The 21,917-nt window shown below is 33.9% G+C and overlaps 1 protein-coding gene across 1 annotated transcript in view; it reads left to right on the forward strand.

Moving 5' to 3' along the window:
* Positions 1-21,917, forward strand: part of NLGN4X (neuroligin 4 X-linked) — a 457,592-nt gene that overhangs the window by 239,004 nt on the left and 196,671 nt on the right. Inside the window, 2 exon segments of the mRNA XM_043995262.1 lie at positions 16,284-16,343; positions 20,159-20,311. Coding sequence (XP_043851197.1) covers positions 16,284-16,343; positions 20,159-20,311 — 213 coding nt within the window.

Here is a 21,917-nt window from a genome sequence, read left to right on the forward strand (position 1 = left end):
TAGAGGATTTAAATATCCTTATAATACCAGAAATTTTATAAGAGGTCAGGATCTACTGTTTTCTAATTGATGACAAGTTTGGTCTTTTTCATTACCTGTTATCTTGATATTTAAATGGGTAGTGGTGTTTTTCTCACAAGTTGTAGTGCTTCCTATGTTGAGGTATCAGGTGGAATATGGGAAATATCAAATATTGTCTCAAATTTTTAAAAATGCTTAAGTGATAGTTCTATATGCCCATTTAAAATTTCTTTTGTTTATTTTGCAAGACTTAGATTCTAACTATCTCTGTAATTACCTAGAAGTAGTGGTTAATTTTTGATGGATGTCTGAATTATTTATGGGACATCTTCATTTAAATCACTAAGTCTAAGGGAAATAATTATCTAAGCAACAGTAAACTAGATTTTTATTAATAGCATGGACATTTAGGTAACACAAGGTTATATAAAGCTAAGTGTCATTCACTAATTTCAAGTGTTGATCTGCTTGTTTCTCTGCTACCATTGTCCTTCATATGACTAATAGTTCACTGTCATTCAAAACATAGACTAAAGTCAGTCATTTGTTATTTAACCTTCTTGATATACTTTTATTGAGATGCAAAGTCTCCCAGATGATTTCTGAGCTAAATTATTGTTTATTTCTCTCTTCTTATTGATGCAGATATGGTTCACATATGTTGTTGATATGTGCCCTGGCTTGCTATGGAATTGTTTTTTACACTACAGCTTCTCTACAGTATTTTTGTTGTTCAGTCATTACAATTATGTCAAATTCTTTATTACCCCATTTGGGGTTTTCTTGGCAAAGATACTGGAATGGTTTGCCATTTCCTTCTCCAGTTTCTTTTATATATGAGGAAACTGAGGCAGAGTTAAATGACTTACCCAGGGTCACACAGCTAATAAATGTCTGAGGCCAGATTTGAACTCAGAAAGATCTTCCTGACTTTGGGGCAGGTACTCAATCCAATGAGCCATCTAGCGGCCCTCCACGGTATACACTCAATTTTTCAAGTCTAGTTCCTCCACAGAACAAGCTGACTAGACTTTTCATGAGTCCTGGTTATTAGGCAAAATTTATAGTTTGAAGGGTGACAGCTGGTCATTCCACGTGAAACATGAGAAAACAGGCACAGAGAACAAGACTTTGAGTCAGGAAGACCTGAATTCAAACCCTACCTTAGACACTTACTAGGCACATGTGATCCTGAGAAAATCACTTGCCCTCTCTTTGTTTCAGTTTCCTCATCTGTACAAAAGAGATAATAATCAGACCTCCCTCACAGGGTTATTGTGTGGATCAAATTTGATAACATATGTAAAATATTTTACAAACATTAAAGCACTATATAAACGCTATTATTAATAATTTGTTAACGACACACTTCAGCTAATTTCATTAAACTCCCACATGTACAAAAAAGTCTAATAGTATGTTAAATCACAAGAAAAAAATATAAAAACATTTACTGCCTTCAAGTTTATGTTATATTGAGGGGGATACAACATGCTAACAAATAAGAGAAAATGTATGGAAGGAGGAAAAGGGCACTAATAGTTTGCAGGGAGCCTTTCTGTAACAGATGTCTTGTTACTTTGAAAAAAAGCTAACGATAAAAGACATAGGTGAGTAGAAAACGTATTCCAACCACTAGACACAAGCTATACTAGGGTATAGAGACTAGAAGTAGAATGTTGAATTCAACTAGGCCAGTTTGAATCTGAAAGGGAATAATAGGAAATAAGCCTAGACAGGTAGGTGGGAGACATCACTAGAGAGTTTTAAATGCCTAAATGGCCTCTGTATCCTGGAGGCCATAGGGAACAACAGAAGACACAGATTATTAAACAAATAAATGGCTGGTTCCTTTTCGGGCATAGTCTAACTTTGTATGTCTGATATTACCTTTGAATACCAAACATATAACTGGCTTTCTCAGTACTCCTTAATGTGCTAATTGCTATAAAGTTTTACTTATTTCAGTTCCTGCATCATGTAGCTAATTTAGTTCTTTCAGTAAGGTAAGGTACGGAAGAGGTGATAAAATTGCCTTTCATTGATGCTGGCTCTTAGGTCATCATTATGAGCAATGCTTTTATTAGTGTTCTGATTTCACTTTAGAAATAACTTCTTTTGGGGGATGCACTGAGGTACGGATTTGGAATCAGAGATCCTGAATGGTGTGTGTGTGTGTGTGTGTGTGTGTGTGTGTGTGTGTGTGTGTGTGTGTGTGTGTGTGTGTATGTATTTTTGCATCCTTTGACCAGTTCAGACAAGAGTGAGGTTTAAGTATCAACTTCTCACAAATCTTCCTCCTTGTTTATATGGACTTCTCCTCCTTGTTCTGGCCAAATGTATGAAATAATCCTCCCCCTCCCCCCATCCTTTCTTTCCCTTTTTCCTCCATCCTATATTTTTCTTCCCTTCCTTTTCCATTATTCTTTCAAGACCATCATATAAATGTAGAATACTTAGAGCTTGGTAACACATCAAAGATACCAAGGCATCCACTGCATCCTGGCCCATCACCAGTCATCCTGACTTTTGTCTTGCCAAAGCTTAGATGACTCTTGAAGAGAGAGTGATGTTAATAACTTCATGCAATTCTGCCTCACTTAAACCCAATTAATGCACTATTTGACACATCAATGTGATACCATCGGTACTTTTGGAAATGAAGGACGAACCACAATAACATATCAGAACCACCCCCGACCTTTGTCTAATTAGACTCCTTATATGAACCATTAGAATAATAGTGTTCTAAGAGCACACATGTATCATATCACTGTATTTGAATGTAAACAGTATATTTTTTATAGTCACTTATGATTGATCACTCGTTTATCTTTTTGTATATCTTTTGATGTCTATGCTTGTACTTCAGTCCATTCAGTTCCAGTCTTTTTATTAGTTATGCTTTGAAGTCCTTTGTTTCATTAAACATCTATATTTTCCCCCTATAGGATTATATCAGTTTTCAGGTTATTCTTAGCTGTAAGGTTATATATATATATATACACACACACACTTTACCATAAAGGATATCCTATTCCAAGGTCTCTGTTTCTTTATAGTGGTGGCTGGTTATGTGTGATACTAACTGTGGTTCTTTGCTACTTAACTTTTTTTTTTCTTGGCTGATTGCATTATTTTTCTTTGAACTAAATTCCTTAGATTTTGGCTTTATGGAATTCATTTTTCATTGTAGGATGTAACTGCTGAATTCTGTTTCTACTTTTTTCTTTGTTTCTAAGATAGCTGAGTAGGGTTTTTTATGATTTCTAGGTACTTTTTTGTGGTTTTAGGTTTCAGGTACCATAGTGAGTCTTAAATTATTTTTCCTCCATCAGTTTTCCAGGTAATTTATATGTTCTTCTTTTTTTTTTCAGCTTTTTTTCTTTGACTATTTGTTACCCAAACTCCTTGGAGTCATTAACTTTTATTTAGTCTATTCTAATTGTCAGAGGTTGGGATAGGTTTTGTACCTCTTGTGCAAATCTGTTTATTTACTTTCCAATCTTTTCTCCATATATCCCTTTCCCTCCTAAATTTTCCTCTAGCTCCCTTGTTTCATTTATTAAAAACATTTTAACCTCCTTTCTAGACTCTTCCATCATCTTTTTAAAGAACTCATGCCCAAGCTATGTTTTTATTTAATGGGTTGCCTCTAAGTATTTTGTAGTCATCCCCTTTGGCGGGGGGGGGGGGGGGGCAGGAAGGGATGTTGTGTCTTGAGCATCCCTCTCACTATATTAGCTAGTATGGGTAAAAGGAAGGCAAAGTCTAGTTTCTGCAGCTCTGCAAGTACCTAACCTGACTTTAGGTCTCAACAACATATTTGTGGACTTGCCTAAGTTAGAGTGGCTATTGTACTCAAGGCAGCTAGAAAATTGTGTCAATTCTTAAAGAATTGCAGGCTCTCTTTTGGTTTGATATTACCACCCTGGTTATTCTATTTTAGGTTTCAGATTGGGCCTGAACAGAGACCCTACTCTGTTCCTAGGTTCAGAACCACATAGTTGCTGCTTGCTTCTCAACTTAATCCTATCCAGTTATAAAGCCTAAGTCCCATGTTCAGTCCTTAAACTGTAGCAATACCCTTGGAAACAGGTCCTATCCTTACTCAGCCCTGTATCTATGAAATGGAAATGGGCAGTAAGCACCAGAGTTTCCATTTTGTGTTTATTTCCACATGATGTGCAAACATCAGGTCCATCTTGGTTGGATTTAGAAACTCTTTGTCCTACAACACAGTCTCTCCATGCACAGGAATGTTTTGCACAGACGTTCCTTTATAGAATCCCAACTCCTGGTGTCCACAGGAACCACAGGTCCTGGGCCTGAAAAATCGCTGTATTTTTTTTTAACCCCCACCCCCACCCCCTTTGGAATTTCCAATCAGCACTTGGTCTGGTACATATACTATATCTGTTTCAAGGTATTGTGGGGTGGGGAGTGTGTGGTGTGGCATTCAGCAGTATCTTCTTCCTGCCACACAGCCATATTGACTCTATTCTGTCTCCTACATAATATTAACGAAGAAGTACATTCCAGGCAGGAGGCATAGCTTCTCCAAAGGCATGGAGGTAGGAAATGTAGTGTTGGATATAGAAACAGTCCAGAAAGAAATACAGAAACCAAATTGTGAAAGTCATTAGAAGCTAAACATTAGTTTATATTTTATTCAACAGGCTCAAGCAGGTATCACTGGAGATTCTTGATGTTCTGTTTTTTTGTTTTTTTTTTTATTATTGTAAATCCATTCTCATACTTGATAGTAGAGCTCAAAACTAGTGAGGAAGTATCTAGAGGGCAGTTAGTGGTTTTTTGTATAGGATGATAAAATATAGTGGAGGAGGATGAGAGGAGCTCTCTCTTAAAAGGATCTCTTGATCATTTATCCCAGTCCATTTGGCCACATACTGTGATTGTATAGAGTTAGCAGATGTGTGTAAACTGGGGAATGGAAATAAAGTAGAATTTATACAACCTTGTAATTATTCTAGAGATTAAGTCTGATTCTAACTTCTGAGTAGTAAAGAATAACTTGACATTGGGCATCTAAATTTCTTATACATTAAGTAATTCTACTATAATTTAATGTGGTGAGTTTGCATTAAAATTAATCAAACTATCCTCTACTCTAATGTAATATCTGGATTGTTGGTTTTCTGTACCTGCTGGGCAGTGAAGTAGACTATTTGATCTAGGTAATATTTGTTTACAAGAAACATTGCTTTACACAGGAGACCTTGTTATAGAGCAATAAGAAAAGAAAACCTTTGACCAAATAGTATGTACTATTTGTGGTGGTAAACGTCTGAGATATGAAACCATAATTGTCCAATTACTTCATCATATATTATTCTTAAGGAACTATAGAAGCATTTAATCCATAAAGTAAATTTCACTTGCTATTCTTTGAGTAGTTATTCATTATAATCATATTTTAATACTATTTGTTTAAGAATCTTTATAATAAGATAGAAGATGAAAGAATGGTGAAATGATATTGGCTATTAAGAAGCATGGCATCTTTAGATAGAAAAATGCAGTGAAGAGCTTGTCATTATCAAGAGAGATGACCTTTGAAAAGCTTTTCCCCTCATTTTTGAAATTATTTCATGCCATCTGAGCCACAAACAATGGGCTGGCTTTTCTCCACTAGTAAATAGCTGGGGATGCTTTCTCTGTCTCAGTAATGTTCTGAACCAGCATACTCACTGAGTTCATCTGCCACATAAACAAGTGGGAAAAACATCATCTTTCTAAATTATTTGCAAGCTGTTAAATTAATGATTTCTGTTCTTTCTGAAATCATGTTCTAAACTGAAATGCTTGTTTCTTAGTGAACTAATACTCAATGTACACACTATTGGGGGATGCAGATTATGGTGACATAGTTGTGGAATCATCTAGTATTAGTACCAGTTACACACAAAATGTATTTGCCAGTTGTAGTATCTCTCAATATCTGCTCCCTTTATATTTTGCTAGGCAGTATGTCCCAATAATTTTCATTAAACTGTGGATGTGCACATGGTAGGGTTTCAGTTTGCCAATCCATGAGTGGAAAATGTTGTGATACACTGAGGCAAACAGGAGAGAGATTAAAACAAGAAAGAGAACTAGGGATAGAGGAGTCAACAATGGCAAACTCATGAAGTTTTTGTGGTAGTTCAGTGTGTTGTGTGGGACATAAGTTGAGAAACTCTTCCAATTATAAGAAAAAGAAAAAAATACAAGTTTTTTTTTTTTTGATGTTATTTTGTTTTGTTTTGTTTTACCTTTTTTTTTGTTTTTTCTAGAAAGGTAGTATAGTCAGTTATATGCCAAAGTGATATATGGAATGTGGGAATGTTTTTATCTACATATATAATTTCCTGAACCTTTTCTTTAAAAAAGCAAGTTCAGCATGTTGAAAATACTTATCTTTTCATGGTGTTTGTCTTACTGCTTTTTTTTTTATTGTAAAATATGACAAGGCTTATTGTTAGACAGTTCATTAGCTCTGTTTTTACTCAATGTGCTTGATGAAAGAAGGATATTATGATTTACTCTGATTTGATTGAGAAGTTTCTTTCATTTCATTTTATTGGAGAAATAATGAAGGTATACAGAATGACACAAAGCTCATCTCTAGCCTTATACTTGAACTCTCACTTCCAGTGCAGCCTCAAAATCTTCATTAAATCAATATCATTTTAACTATGTTTTGAAGGGATTTCCATGCCCTATTTCATGGCTCCTGTCATAACAGAGGTCATAAAATAAAGAACAGTAGTACCCCATCCATCTATTTTATTTTTTCCTCTAAGTTTCTCTCAGCTCTGAAGAACGGATGTAATCTTTGTTTATCCTTCCAACTCACCCAACCTGTGAATGCTGGCTATATCCCGTGGCACTCTGATAAGGAGTTGGCCCAGCCACTGATTTGTGACTGACTGTTTAGAAGACATCTGACTTCCTTTTTACTTTAAACTAAAATTTAACGGAGTGAAGAAAGCTTGAGGGATGGTCGTATGGCTTAGCCTGCAGTCAATATGCACTGCTCTGATACTTTTGTTGATGTCTGTTGTCCTGCATGTGTTCAAGGGTAAGGGAATAATTCCATTTTGCAGAAGAAGATGGAGGAAATGAAAATCAACAAAAATATTTGGTAGTTCAGCATTCTGATACAGGCAAAAGATTAAGTGTAACAAAATCATTTAAACTAGAAATAAAGTTAATTAGTAATCCCATAATAATTTAAGAGAAATTAGCATGCTACAAAGAGATATAACATATCTCATTTTAAGTGAAAGGTTTCCTTTTTCCTCCAAGGTATTCCAAAATCTAGATGTACTCTACCCTCTCCCAACTACCTACTATTAGCCAACTTTCATCAAGCCTTTGTCTTCACTTTCCCACTAAAAGTTCATGATCTTTCTTACTTGGTGCTTTCATCCTTTTTATTTACTCAATTAACATTAACCCTTCTATTATTTTTCACTTATCCAAGTCTTAAACATCTTTCAAGGTCTTCCTTAACTACCACCTCCTTCATGAACCTTCCTTCCCCAAGCCTTCACTGATCTCACTATTCTCTATGTTCTTATGTTACCTAAAACTATATCATACAACTTAGTACTATTGCCATGTATTCATAACTCATATTTATAAAATATTTTGTTCACAATATCCCCATGAGATAAGTAATATAAATGTAATTATAGCCATTTTGTAGATTAGGAAATTCAGGATAGAAAAGGCTAAGTGACTTGTCCATTGTCATGGAAAAAAGGAAATGCTTTGAATAAAGCTCTTATGATCCTAAATAAAGCTCATTTTCCATTATACAAGGCTGTTGTTTCATTGATATTAATCCCATCCCTTTGTTCCACTCCCCCAAAAAGCAAACAAACAAACAAACAAAAACTTGAGAGAAAGGCACATTTCTTAGGATTCTTTATCTGCTCCACTGAATCTAGCACAGGGCTTGAGCACATGAGTACATTAATATACCCTCATTAGTAGTTAGCTGATTTTGAAATATATCTTTAATAAAAGAAATAAGGAAAATATGAAGAGGTTATAAAGCCTTTGAAAATAATTTAAGAATAGGTAACAAGAATTGGGGATATTCTAAAGTAAATATGTTGTGCAGTGTAGAAGTCAAAAGCTTATTTAAAAAAAAACAACTATGTTTTTGGAAAGATTCTTTAAATTCCTAAAGCTATGCCTCTATTTCAAAGAAAGTATGATGGATTTGGAGTTACGTGATACCTGGGATCTAATCTCTTCGCTGGTACATATTAGTTTTCTGATTATTGCTAAATCACTTAACCTTTCTTAGTCTCTGTTTCCTCATATGTAAACTAGGATAAAAATGCTTACTTGTAATACTTACTCTCTATGGTTATTGTAAGAATCAAATGAGCTAATATTTATACGCTACTTTGTGAATCTTAAATAGCTATATGGATCAGTCACTATTTTTTTTAAAAGAAAAACTAGATTATTTAATTTTTTTTGTTCACTTGAAATCAACAAATTACTTTTTTCAGATAATGGCTTTTATTTAGAACAAATTTGTCAAAATCTGGAGGAACTTTCGTATTGAAGAGAGAAAAATCTGCCTGCATAATACAAAACAAATACTTTATAGATTTATAATAGGATGAAATGATTGGATTAAGGCCAAGTAGAAAATGAGATTATGCATTTGGATTATGATAAATCCAACTAGTCACCTGATTTTGAAAATTAGTCCAAATGTGCTTTAAAAAGTCATGATGAGGGGCAGCTAGGTGGCGCAGTGGATAAAGCACCGGCCCTGGATTCAGGATTACCTGAGTTCAAATCCGGCTTCAGACACTTGACACTAGCTGTGTGACCCCGGGCAAGTCACTTAACCCCCATTGCCCTGCAAAAAAAAAGAAGAAGAAGAAAAAGTCATGATGAATTAGAAAAGATCAGAAAGTATATCAATAATGGCTGTTGGTTGAGATAGAAATAAGCAACATCAGAGGCATTGTGGTATAATGGAAAGAACAGTGGATTTGGAATTAGAGGATTGGAATTCAAGTTACTTTTATTATTTGTTTGACCAAGGACAAGGTCAATTAACATTTATAAAATGAGGACATTGGAATAACTATGGAGTCATTATTCCTTCTTGGTCTTCACTATGGTGCAGTAAATATATTGTTGCTTCAAAAGGTTATTTCATCAACTTCTGAAATCTTTCGATGTTGAGGGAAAATATTTATTTCAATGCAGTTTTTAAATTCATTTTGGTGGGTTTTTTTGGAAAAAACAGCTTCTTTTATGCCATTTCTCATACATTAAATTTTTACTTGTAGGATGAGAACTAGAAGCAGCCTCATAAACCATGTAACCATTTCTTCATTTCACATGTAAGAATACAGGTAAGGATAGGTTATGTGAGTTGTCCACACTGGCACAGGGAGTAAGTGACAGAATCAGGATTGGCATAGTCAGAATTTGAACCCAGGTCTTCTGACTGTGACTTTTGATGGGGCAGTTAGATGATAAAGTATACAAAACGTCAGTCCTAGATTCAGGGCAACTCATCTTGAGTTCATCTGGCCTCTTACACTTACTAGTTATGTGACCCTGGGCAAGTCACTTGCTCCTGTTTGCCTCAGTTTCCTCATCTATAAAATGAGCTTGAGAAGGAAATGGCAAACTATTCCAGTATCTTTGCCAAGAAAAGCCCAAATGGGGTCACAAAAAGTCAGACACAACTGAAAGATAACTGAGATTTTCCATGTCATGTGCAATCATTTTAAAAATTATACCATGTTATGGAAATTCCTATTTTATTACATGAATTAAAGACAAAAAAAGAAAGAAAAACAACAGAACAACTTCTCACTCTAAATCCAGGGGTCTTTTCACAATATGATCACATTTTAGTGATCAATTCACAATCTTTAGTTATTGAAATAAATGTCAACAAAAGACAATTTCTGAAAGGCTATATCAAATTGGGGGTGGGGGATAGTGTTTGCCCACAGTCCTGAGAATAGATAGTATCTCTTGTCTTTTGAGAACCAACCTAAATTTAAAAGGCGTATCATCAGAAAGTTGATGAACAAAGGAGGAATTCTCATTACCATAAGCTATTCATACAAAAACATCTGGTAAATCAAGAAGATGTGTTCTATTCTGGTTTCCACACTGGTTAAATCACATTTCTTTTGACCTCTTAATCTTTCCTAAATCACAGATGCCAAAACAGAATCACAGACTCCTGTAGTAGTAAGGGATATAAGAAGTTACCTATTTTAACCATTCTCTAATGATGAATGAATCTCCTTAAAAAATCTTGTTCAATTTCTTTTTGAATCTCTCCAGTGATAGGGAGATTACTGCTTAATGGGGCATCTCATTCTGTTGATGGAGAGCTCCTTAGAAAATTTTATCTAACAAACACTAGTAAGCTTCCAGGTTATAAGTAAGCTACATGCCTAACCCTGGAGCTTCAGCAACTCTTGTGAAGGGCAATGTATATATAGATATATAGATATAACATCATAAGATGGGAAATGCTTATTGTTCAGTTACTATCTCAGTACCCATAAAAAGTATTTCATGTGTCAATATAAATTCTTCAAATTGAAAACCATTTTTAAACACAGTCATGATGGGGGTGAGGAAGGTAATACAAAATAATGCTTTATTTAAAAAACAAAAAAATAATCTTTTGGTTTTGAAAATAAGAGACATTCTTTAATACTAAGTTTTGCATAGGACTCAGCTCTCTCCAACACCTGAAATGCTAATCAAAATTTTTAATTGTATTTAAGTGTGGCAGGATTAATTTTTTTTTTCTTTCTGAGATCAAAGAGCCTCTCAGCCTTCTCAGTAGCTACCTATGAGAGGTCATAGAATAACGTGAACATCAAATAAGGAACACATCATTGAGACGGTGTTTCTATTTTAATTTCAATAAAAAAAATAGATTAATTCTAAAAGTCCTCCATATGTAAAGAGGAAAACTCTAATTTTTTCCATGCCACGAAGATCAGTTTTCCAGAAATGGGGGAAAGGAGGACTGTGAAAGGAGAAATTTCATCAAATATAAGAAGGAAATGAATTCAAACCATGTTGGGGAAACAGGAAACACCAGATTTTTTTTTTTTTTTTTTTTGCAGGGCAATTGGGGTTAAGTGACTTGCCTAGGGTCACACAGCTAGTTAAGTGTTAAGTGTCTAAAGCTGGATTTGAACTCAGGTACTCCTGAATCCAGGGCCGGTGCTTTATCCACTGCGCCACCTAGCTGCCCTGAAACAGCAGATTCTTAAGTTGATATATATGACAGTGTTGTTGAGCATAAAAATGCCTTGATAACACCATGATTATTAAGTAAATTATAGAAATCCCAGCAATAGTTTTGCAATTAGAGTAGGTTTTCAGTTATGCATTTACCCTTCAGAATCAAATAAGAGGATAATCATTTTTTGGGACTAGGAGGACAATTAGCACAGTTTAAATCCCAGACTGCCAACTTTAAGAGGCTATTAAGACATAGTCATGTGTACATTATGTATCTACATATACATTTTAATAATATGGTTGCTGCTTTCATTTAGAGTGGCAAGTAAAGCAACGTTTTTGATTGATAGGTGAGGTTGGACTTCAAGCAGGGTAAAGGGAAATGCTCAGGGGCTGATGTTTTTGTAGGGAGAGGAACCGTATTTAGTTAATTTCAAGAGAGAATCTTTGGGACCATAGGCTATTTCTCTTCTTGTAACAGTGGTCTTATGTGGTTATTGATTTAAAATAACTGTGTTTGGAAGACACATTGGAAGAACTAGGTTACCTGATATTTACTTAAAAGAAAACAGAGCCAATAAACAAAAAACAATGCAGAAAGTTGCCAGGAGCATGACATAGAGGAGAGGAAATACCTAGGTGTCTGGTATTTTACTATCCTCAGTGCACATATTGGTAGAACTCTGATTTCATTTTAGTATCATGTAGTGTTATTGATTATTGGTTAGTATATGTACTGATATAATATATTGAATAGCAGTGCCTCATTTACAGATATGGAAACTGAGATATAAGTGGTTATCCACATCTAATTAAGTTGTGATGGAATTCAAACCCAGGACTCTTGACTCCAGGTGTAGTGCTCTCTCTCTCACAATGACTGTTTCAGTCTATGTTCCCAGATCCCAGCAAGACAATTTATTGCTTTGTGTCTATTTGAAAACGATAGGGTTGTTTTAAGTGACTGCTAAGATCTCTTCTACTTTTGAAATTCAGTGACTTGAGAATAGAATCTTCCGCTAAGAAGACATTTTAATTGCAGACATGCTGCTCTTTAGGCTCTCAAAAATCTTCATTGGTATCTAGAAAAAGAGGCATGCTTTGGAGAGAAGAATTTTTTTTTTTCCTTTAACATATGCCCTTTTTTGGGGGCTAGAAAATGGACTCAGAAAACGTAACTTATATAACCTGGACTCTACAAAGAAGAGATTTTTCTAGGTCAGAAATAATTTGGGGGTCTAAGTCCCATGATTAACTGCATGTCTGTTATGCTACCAAAGGTCTAGATAATTTCAGAGTGGTTTATCACCAGTTTGGTTGGAGGTTACCTAATAATTGGAGTCAATTTCCTTTTCACTTCACTAGAATAACTAGCTTTAAATCTCAGATCAAGTATCTACCATTTCTGAAATAAGGCCTTTCCTGATCCCTGCCTGAGCTACTCATCTTCCTACCCCCAACCCCACCCCCACAAATAAATTTGTATTTACTTTGTATAAATGTTGTATGCAGTCTTTTGTATATGTTGTTTCCCCTAAAGGATGGCTGGGACATAGGAAGAAGCCACTACCAGCTTTTTGTCTTCCATCCTCACCACCACCACCCCCCCCCAGGCCATCTCTGAACCCAAACTGGTGGGTAAGGATGCAGAAATAAGGAAAGAACTACTGTAGTCATGCTACCCTTTTACCTTCCTTTTTACCTTGGCTTGTTGGGGCAGGGCCTGTGCCTCTTCTGTTTCCTTTTTATGAGTTGTTTGATTGTTCACATGATTTGAATGAGACAGGAATAAAAAATCCCATTCCTTTTGTTGAGATAGAGGACTTGTAGGTTTTACCACCTGACACTACCTTCAGAGACCCTACAGACCTTGCCATCTGCCCTGCTTCTATTCCCTGATGTCCCTTAGTATCATTGTCTTATTTACTTAAGAAAGCTAAGGACTTCTGGGCCTTGCCATCTGCTCTACCATTGAATCCTTACTACTTCTTAGTGTTTCCATATACCCTGCAGATGAACATTCTTTTATATGTAGTTACCCCCAATTGAAGTAATCAAGAGATTGCATAGTAATCATCCATGTAAAAACTAAATAAAATAGGTCTCTCCTCTCCAGTGCTAAAGTACAACTCCAAGTCCTCAATGTCAATTTCTAGCCATTTCCAAATTTTGTTTTCTTCATCATAGGTATTGTTAAGGGCTAAAATTCTAGCTAGTCTGTCTAAAATTTCTGAGTGGTCGCCAATAAATTAGAAGCTTCAGCAAGAGTTAGACTTTTAAGCATTTATTAAGGAGAATAAGAATTTGGTAAAGAGAAGAAAAGCCTACATTCATCTGTCTATTAAAGGGAGAGCACATTTCTAGCTCCGCTCTCCACCAGAGTCCAAAGGAAAGAGAGCGAGACAGAGTGCCAGTCTCTTCCTTCTTCCTCCCACTAGCCAACATCACTTCTTGACACCAAAGAAAAGACTCCTGGTCTTGCCCTCAAAGACCTTCACTCTTCTACAGTAAGTCTCCAGCAGGTGGCATCATTCCAATCGTTACAGTATTCTCTTCCTACCAGGACCACCTGGATTTTTGCTCTGGAACTCTGACCTCTAACAGGTGAACTTTTTCACCTTAGCCTGCCAACAACCTGCCCTCTGTGTCACTTGGCTCTTTCCAAACTTTGCTTTACCCTTCCTCTTCACCTTTTGATTTTGATGTTTGTGTTGTCTGCTCCCATTAGAATTTAATCTTGAGAGCAGATATGATCCTGACACAGGAGAGAGAGAGAGAGAAACATGGGGATGTGGGGAGGGTAAGGAAGAGAAGGAGGAGGTAAGTGGAAGAGGATAGGTTCAGTAAGGGATTTGGGGGAACATGTTGCCCCATTGTATATTGGAAAGTTGAGTTCTAGAAGTGTACTCAAAATACATCTGATAATTTGAGACCCTTTAGATTGATTTGGAGAGCAATTTTGCCAGCTAGATTGAAATAGGAAAGAGTTTCATTTTTTATTTTTAAGTCTGTATCACCTTGCATGGTGCTTGGCACATAATAGAGACTTAATAATCACTGATTGATTGATTGGTTGATTGTTAAAGTAGGAGTTCTACAAGTTTTTAAATAGCTTCATTGTAGAGACATATTCCATTCCATATTTCATATCATGTTTTACTTTTAGAGGTAGTTTTCTCTTCCACCCCAATAGTTTAGTTGTTGTTGTTAATGGGAAAGCAAATTATTTTTAAAATGATGTTAAGAGTTTCTTTAAAAAATATTATTTTTGATAGTTACACATATTTGATTTCTTTTATTAGCAGAATGTTTCAAATAAGTCAATTGTCTTAAGACATTGATATGTATATAAAAATTTGCAAATGAGACAATATCACTTTGAGAAGTGGTACCCACCTAGCAAAAGTAGGATAGCTCCCTATGATGATGTATAAAAGGAAACTCCTTGCAGTAATATAGTTATTAATTACTTTTGGCTTGAAATTGATAGAGAAATCAATATTCAGAAGTGTAAACAACATTGTAGCCCATGAATTAGCTTCTTTACAAAAGATGCTGTATTATACTTTTTCCACAATCACCATGGCCATATCTATATGAAAAGAAACAAACAAAATTTTTAGAAAGAGATAAATGATTACATAGAGGTTTCTTTTCCTGGAAAACAACTTCTCTCTCTCTCTTTTTTTTCTTCTGGAGTTTATCCCAGAATCTCTTTATCCTTTAAGGATTTTGATCAATTTCAGAAAGTTTAAAATATAGAAGTTACTTTATTACACAACAGTACATGGAATTTCCTCATTATCTTTAAAGTATTAACATTTAAGAGAAGAGGAAGAGGAAATGAAAGATTTGGTTCAAATGTTATAGTTCATTATAAAAGCCATTCATGTTAATCTAAAAACGTGTATATTCTAGATATTGTCTGATTTTAAAATGCAAAGGCAAATGGAGAGTTGAGCCAATTATCCAAATAATTTCAGTAAAAAAATAATGTCTCTGTTATATGTCTATTTCATACAACAGCAGCATGAATGTTTTCTAAGGTTTATTTTTATAATTGTTTCAATTCTCTATTTGATTTTGCACACGTAGAAATGTGAAAACATGTAAACATGTGGTGTGATCCAGGTGAGTATATTGTCTATTAAGAAAACACCTCAGATGTGGGTAAAAGTTATTATGATTTCTCATTAATTGCCACACCAGTTTTTTTTTTAACCTCCTCTGGTAGTAAACAATTATTCCTCAGATACAGAACTTTCCCATGTATAAATTTTGCATTTCTATTAAGCAAAAAATTATTGAGGTTTTGTTTTTCCCCTGCCATGTGGCTTAAATGCTTCCTAAGGATTAAGGATAGAAAGAATCAATTTCATGACTGACTTTGAGCATTTTAAACATTTTACATTTTCAGAAAATTGATATGTTTATTTAGTTTGTCTTATTAAAAGAGTTCAACTCATTTAATCTCAATAAGTCCCCTTTGCTTGCATAGCTTTCATATTTACTTGTGAAATGTATTTTTTAACTTAACCTTTGTCTTACATTTTAATCAAAGTAAATTCAATGACATTACAAAACTTGACAAATGGTAAAAGTTGAAAATTGGCAGAAAATTGCATACATCAATCATGTACATTTCTTACTATTTAAAATTTTAATATATTAAGTAGCTTGGTTTTACCTTTTTTTAATTGCCCATTAACTTTGTTTTTGCAGTAATCACACTTTTGAACTCCCAGATTACATTTTCACAAGATATATTATCTATATATTTTTAAGATAACATTTTGAATTTGTTCTTCTTGACATCTTTATGTTTGTATGCATTTTGCATCCTTTTTTTTGAAATTCAAATGTAACAGATTTCAACTTTTTGTGTTACATTTTTTCTTTTTTTGGCTAGTATCTCTCTTTTAATTTTTTGCAAAACTCTTGTTTTTGAATTCTCTTTTTTCCCTTTATTTTCCTCCTCACTATGACCCCAGGAGCCAACACAAAGAAAAGCGCAGATGATATAACGAGTAATGATCGTGGTGAAGATGAAGGTATTTTTTGTTTTTTCAAAGCTCACCCCTGATGCATGACTATGATTTTTTTTTTAATTTCAACATCCTTTTTCCCCCCTTACTTGAAAAAAAAAGTACATTTTAATGTACTACTTTATCCTTCTTGTATGGAGACCATTTTCATTTTTTTTTTAAATCCCAGTTAACATAGAGAATGACTTCAGTATTCTTATGAGTTTTGTCAAGGTTGTTCCTAAGATGTATGAAATAAATAATACACTATTATTTACAAATGTTTTTTCTTTTTGTTTTTAAACTCCTACACAGGAAGAGAAAATGGAGTTTTAGACATGCATGAGGACTTTTCTTCCTTGCAAAATGTTATTTTGTAAGGGCAAACACGTTATTTTTGAAAGGGTGACCCTCTTCTTTCCTCTTTACTACATATTATAAATTATAGGATTTTAGGATTCCTAAATAGAAAAGCCTTTAAAAATTCTTCAGGTATATCAATGTTTCCTTTTTGCAGAATAGCTTTGTTGTAAAATGGAGTATGTATGAAAAGATATGGTTTCACAGTGAAGTACAACCAAAAGTGTTTTAATGAGATGTTGTTATTTTCTTTCAGGACTATTTTCCTTAGCAGAGTTTTTTAAGAAAAAATAGGGATTTCTAAGAATGTATAGAGGTTAAAAAAGCTAGCTATACTCTTTTCTCTTCTCTCTTCCTCTCTCTCTTTAAACAAAAACAGCTAGTTTGAAAGTACTTCTTCGTTGAAATTGTTTTGGTTGCTATGGTAAATTCTTCTTCTTGAAGGATCCCAAATTGTATGACAGACCTATACACCGAGGTGAAATGCAACCATTTTTTTAAAAGATGGAAGGTATGTGGAAGCCAAGCAGACAAACTAGTACATTGTATTCTGCCCCATGGCATGATGAATGATTTTTTGTTTTTAAAACATAATAAGGTTAACCCTTACTTGTAGAAGATGCTTGGTAAAAGAACATTTCTCCTACCTCAATAATAAACTACCTTGATCTCACTTTACTTACCACAAAGAATGAAGGCTTTGATGAACCTCTGGTTCTAGGGTCAGAAGAAAATTTAAAGCTGGTAAGTGGGATGCAAGATTATCCCCTGCCGGCATGGTGGGACTCCTTCAAGTTGCTATTTTATTCAATTGCTGCCCTTGCTGATTTCCTTCATAAATCAAGTACTGGCAAGGAAATATTTTGCCCCCCATTGCTCTTTTACTTGATCTTTCCTTAACATTATTTCACTACTGGCCTTGGTTCATAGCCCTGACAGTGCATAAAACAGTTCTATAACAAGTTGTCTGCAATCAACAATATATACATCACTTAATTTCCCTTGTGGTAGTGAGTCCAAAAAAAGACTAATTTTACTACCCATTAGTGGTGGTTCTTTGGCTCTCCACTTATTCTAATAATTTTCTTACAATGTTTTGTTTCTTCGCAGTATTATTTTTATTTTATTTTAAGGTGCTACTTTCAAAATACTCAAATGCAGCTATTACCACTATAAAAAGTGTTGTCTGATTTACACTATAAAGCCCAAAAGCTATGGTTTATTTGAACTGATGTGGCATCTGGTTATTACTTCCTCACGTGAAAGCAAACCTTGTTCTATTTTTTCATTAAAGGTAAGAGATATTAATCTGATATACACACATATATACACACACACATATATATGTATTTAGTTATGCATGTGTATGCTATCTTACATATCTACATACATATACATATATCTCCATTCTTTTACCCAATGCACACTACTTGCACTTTCCCTTTAATAAATGAGGTGGAATTTGGATGGACTGTGTCATGCCAGTTAGATCAAATGGGAGAATGGTTGAAAAGAATCATGCAAAGGAAATGAGTCTTCATTTAGTTACTTAGGATAAATATTTTGCAATGGGTGATTTTACATGGCTTTGTTGAATTTTCTGTTCAAGAGAGTAGTGGAAATGGTTTTTTTGAAATGTGTGCACATCACACTCTTTCCTGTACCTTACTGTGAACAGCATATTAGAGGCCACATCTGTTTTTTCTTTTTTTTTTAAAGCATGTTCTGTATAGTGCCTTCTTTGCCTTTTCATTAGATAAATGTTTAAATTATATAGTTATAATTAATTCATAGTTTTACCATTATAAAGGCTCAGCGAAGGATATGTTCATTTTACAAAAAGTGAAAAAAAAACCCTGTTTTTTCTCAGTCAGGAGGTCCATTAAAAACAAACATAAATATGTATACTAGCAGAATAATACACATTTGAAAGATTAAACATATCTCTGTAATTTTTAGTGTTAAACAGTTGTCTGGGGACATTGAAAAGATTAATTAGGGGCAACTAGGTGGCACAGTGGATAGAGCAGTGGACCTGGATTCAGGAGGACCTGAGTTCAAATTCAGCCTCAGACACTTGACACTTACTAGCTGTGTAACCTGGGGCAAGTCACTTAACCCTCATTGTCCCACCAACAAAACAAAAACAAACAAACAAAAAAACAAAACAAAAGAAGAAAGATTAGTTTTTCTAGGGTTACACATCTACTCTACATTAGAGACAAGAATTTCTACCCAATTCTTTTTGACTCTGAGACCTTCCTCTCTTCACTATGCCATATTATTTCTCTTGAATAGCCTTTCTAGTGTTTTAGTTTAATAAACGATGAATTACAAAGTACTTTCAGTGGTCAGAGCAATTTCAAATTGGAGGAATGGCCAAAAGAAATTAATTATTTAAAATAAGGGAGTCAGAATAGATGATCTCCAGGGTTACTTCCAGCTCTAAATAAAGTGAGCCTATGAAATCAGTAAAAAATTACATATGATATAATTCTCTTTTTGTTCTTTATTTTCTGTAAAATTAAGTCTATAATAGCTATTAGCAGCTAGCTAGATATTTTCATTAGGCTAAACTGATGATTTTAGCTTTTCAGAAAAGCATACTCAAATTATAGACAATGTTCAGATTTCAATTTATCAGAGATAATTTCAAAATATTCTTTGATTTTCTCCCCCTTCAATGTATAAAAGCACATCACTGAATGTTCAAAGTAAATGTGGAACAAGAATTTTATTATCACCAGAGTCTTAACATTTACATAGCACATTGAATGAGGGATGTTTTTTCCATTTGTATTCATTTTAAACATGAGTAACTATCATCTTCAGAAAATAAAAAGACTTCTTTTAATCAGATAATTATTTTTCTTATGTACTTAAAAACTTTGAGATGCTATGTTTGATTTATATTTTCATGATCTATTATGTGATGAGATCCTTAGAGTGCCATCATGCAATTTTCTATTTTAAAAGTTTTAAGCAATTGGTTTTATTCTATGACAAGAGAGATAGCCATATTTAGGTAATTTCAAATTTTGCAATAGATAGCACTTCTAAAAATAATTGAATGATAAATAGGTTCATAAGTGGTAGCTCATTTATATCTCCAAATTATATTATTTGAGTTAGGAAAGTAATGAAGAAAAATGTTTTATCCTAAAAGGTTATTTTTTTACACATTATCTATATATACACATACACATTCTCCCCGCTTTCCAGACATTTCTCTGGTTTTCCCAAAGAAATAGAATTTCTAATTGTACATAACAATATGTAGGCTGTATAACAAAGGCAGAGAATATAAGACTAATATCACTTTCTACTGTCTCATATAGGACTACAAGTACACAAGCAATGATGAGATCGACTCTAAATTGTTATAAATAAATGCCTTTCTCCATATTAAGTTAAAGCATGCAATTTGAAAATAAAATATTGCTTTATTGTATTGTTCTTGCTTGAATCTTTTTTTTTTCCAGACATTCATGATCAGAACAGTAAGAAGCCGGTCATGGTCTATATCCATGGTGGGTCTTACATGGAGGGAACTGGCAACATGATAGATGGAAGCATTCTAGCAAGCTATGGAAATGTCATTGTCATAACCCTCAACTACAGACTGGGAGTTTTAGGTAAGTGGTTCTCTTATAATGATAGAAGTGAGTAATGTGTTTCATTTTGATGGGGATGTTTTATTGTCCTTAAATTACTTCTACTCATAGAAAAAAATCCTTTTCATCTGCATTCAGGGTGTTTAATATGCTTTTTTTTCCCTTTGAAATAAGTTAAAATCTGAATGGTAATGTTTAATTTTATACATTTGTTTTGTTTTTTGAAAACTTTAGAAAAATGTTGTGTATGCTTTTTTCCAAAGTTAATTCTCTCTAAAATTACATTGTCTTTTCATGCTTATCCAATTAAATTAAACTAAAAAACACCTTTTCTACTTTGGGGGAAGTGTTAATATGATTTTGACTAGCACCACATAATATGTTCACATTTGGTGGACAATAATTTTAAACAGCCAGTGAAATTCAGAATCATTTCCAAATACTGTAATAGTAACATCATCCCTATCATAATGGCAGCAAGTCATTATTCCAATTTCCCAGTTATTTGTGCATTTGGGAGTTTTAACTGAAATAAATACATGATTTTCTATTAAAATCAATATTAATTATCACTTGTTTTAGAATTAGACCTTATTTACAGTTCAGAATATAAAGACATTGGTTATGCAATTGGAAATTTCAGGGCTTAAATTTGTTGTTATTTTCCTTTTATTTTTATTTGTCATTCTGTACTAGGGATGAGAAAACTAAGTTTTATTTTTGGAGTAAGACATTTAAATGTTTACCTTTCATGAGCTAGGGAGGTACTTTTTCTAGTTGCATGGTCTACAATTGTATTTTGTTTTGTTTTGTTTTTTGGTGAGGCAGTTGGGGTTAAGTGACTTGCCCAGGGTCCCACAGCTAATAAGTGTTAAGTGTCTGAGGCCGGATTTGAACTCAGGTCCTCCTGACTCCAGGGCCCGTGCTCTGTCCACTGCACCACCTAGCTGCCTCTGCAATTGTATTTTAATAACCAGTAACAAAGGTGTCTTTTATACTAATAAAAATACATCTTTGGTGAACATATGTATTATGCAATGCATGTGCATTTAAAGATCAGAAAATATGTTTTCAAGATCCTATAATATTTGCTATTGAAAATGTCTGCGGTAAATTCTAGTAATAAACAAATAAAATAACTAAAAGAAATGGCGTCTAAATAGGAAACATAATGGTAATTTACTTTATAAACAAGTAAATATTATTGACAGTATAGTAATTCTAAAATGCTAATTTTATTAGCATAGCATTTCATAGTAACGATACTTTCCAGGCAAATAGGAAAAATTTCAAAATATCTAATTTAGGAATATTGGGCAGAAATGATTGCAAATTTTCACAAAATTGACCCATTTCAGGCAATGTTAAATTATTTGAATGTGTAAATTGTTTTTTTATTCCAAATGACAATCTTAGAGGCCCTTTTTCCTTTTACTCCCTCCCTCCCTCCCTTCCTTCCTCCCTTTCTTTCTTTCCCTCCTCTCTTTTTAACTCCCTCTCTTCCTTCTTCCATTTGGAACTTATTTTAGGAGTCTTTTTTTCTAATTATTTTTAAAATGAACCCTTTCCCTTAATTATCTATATACTTTCCAGAATAGTCTGACTAGTTAAAAGACTTCTTGTTATT

The sequence above is a fragment of the Dromiciops gliroides genome, chromosome 3 (assembly GCF_019393635.1).
Source record: "Dromiciops gliroides isolate mDroGli1 chromosome 3, mDroGli1.pri, whole genome shotgun sequence".
NCBI classification, from domain to species: Eukaryota; Metazoa; Chordata; class Mammalia; order Microbiotheria; family Microbiotheriidae; genus Dromiciops; species Dromiciops gliroides.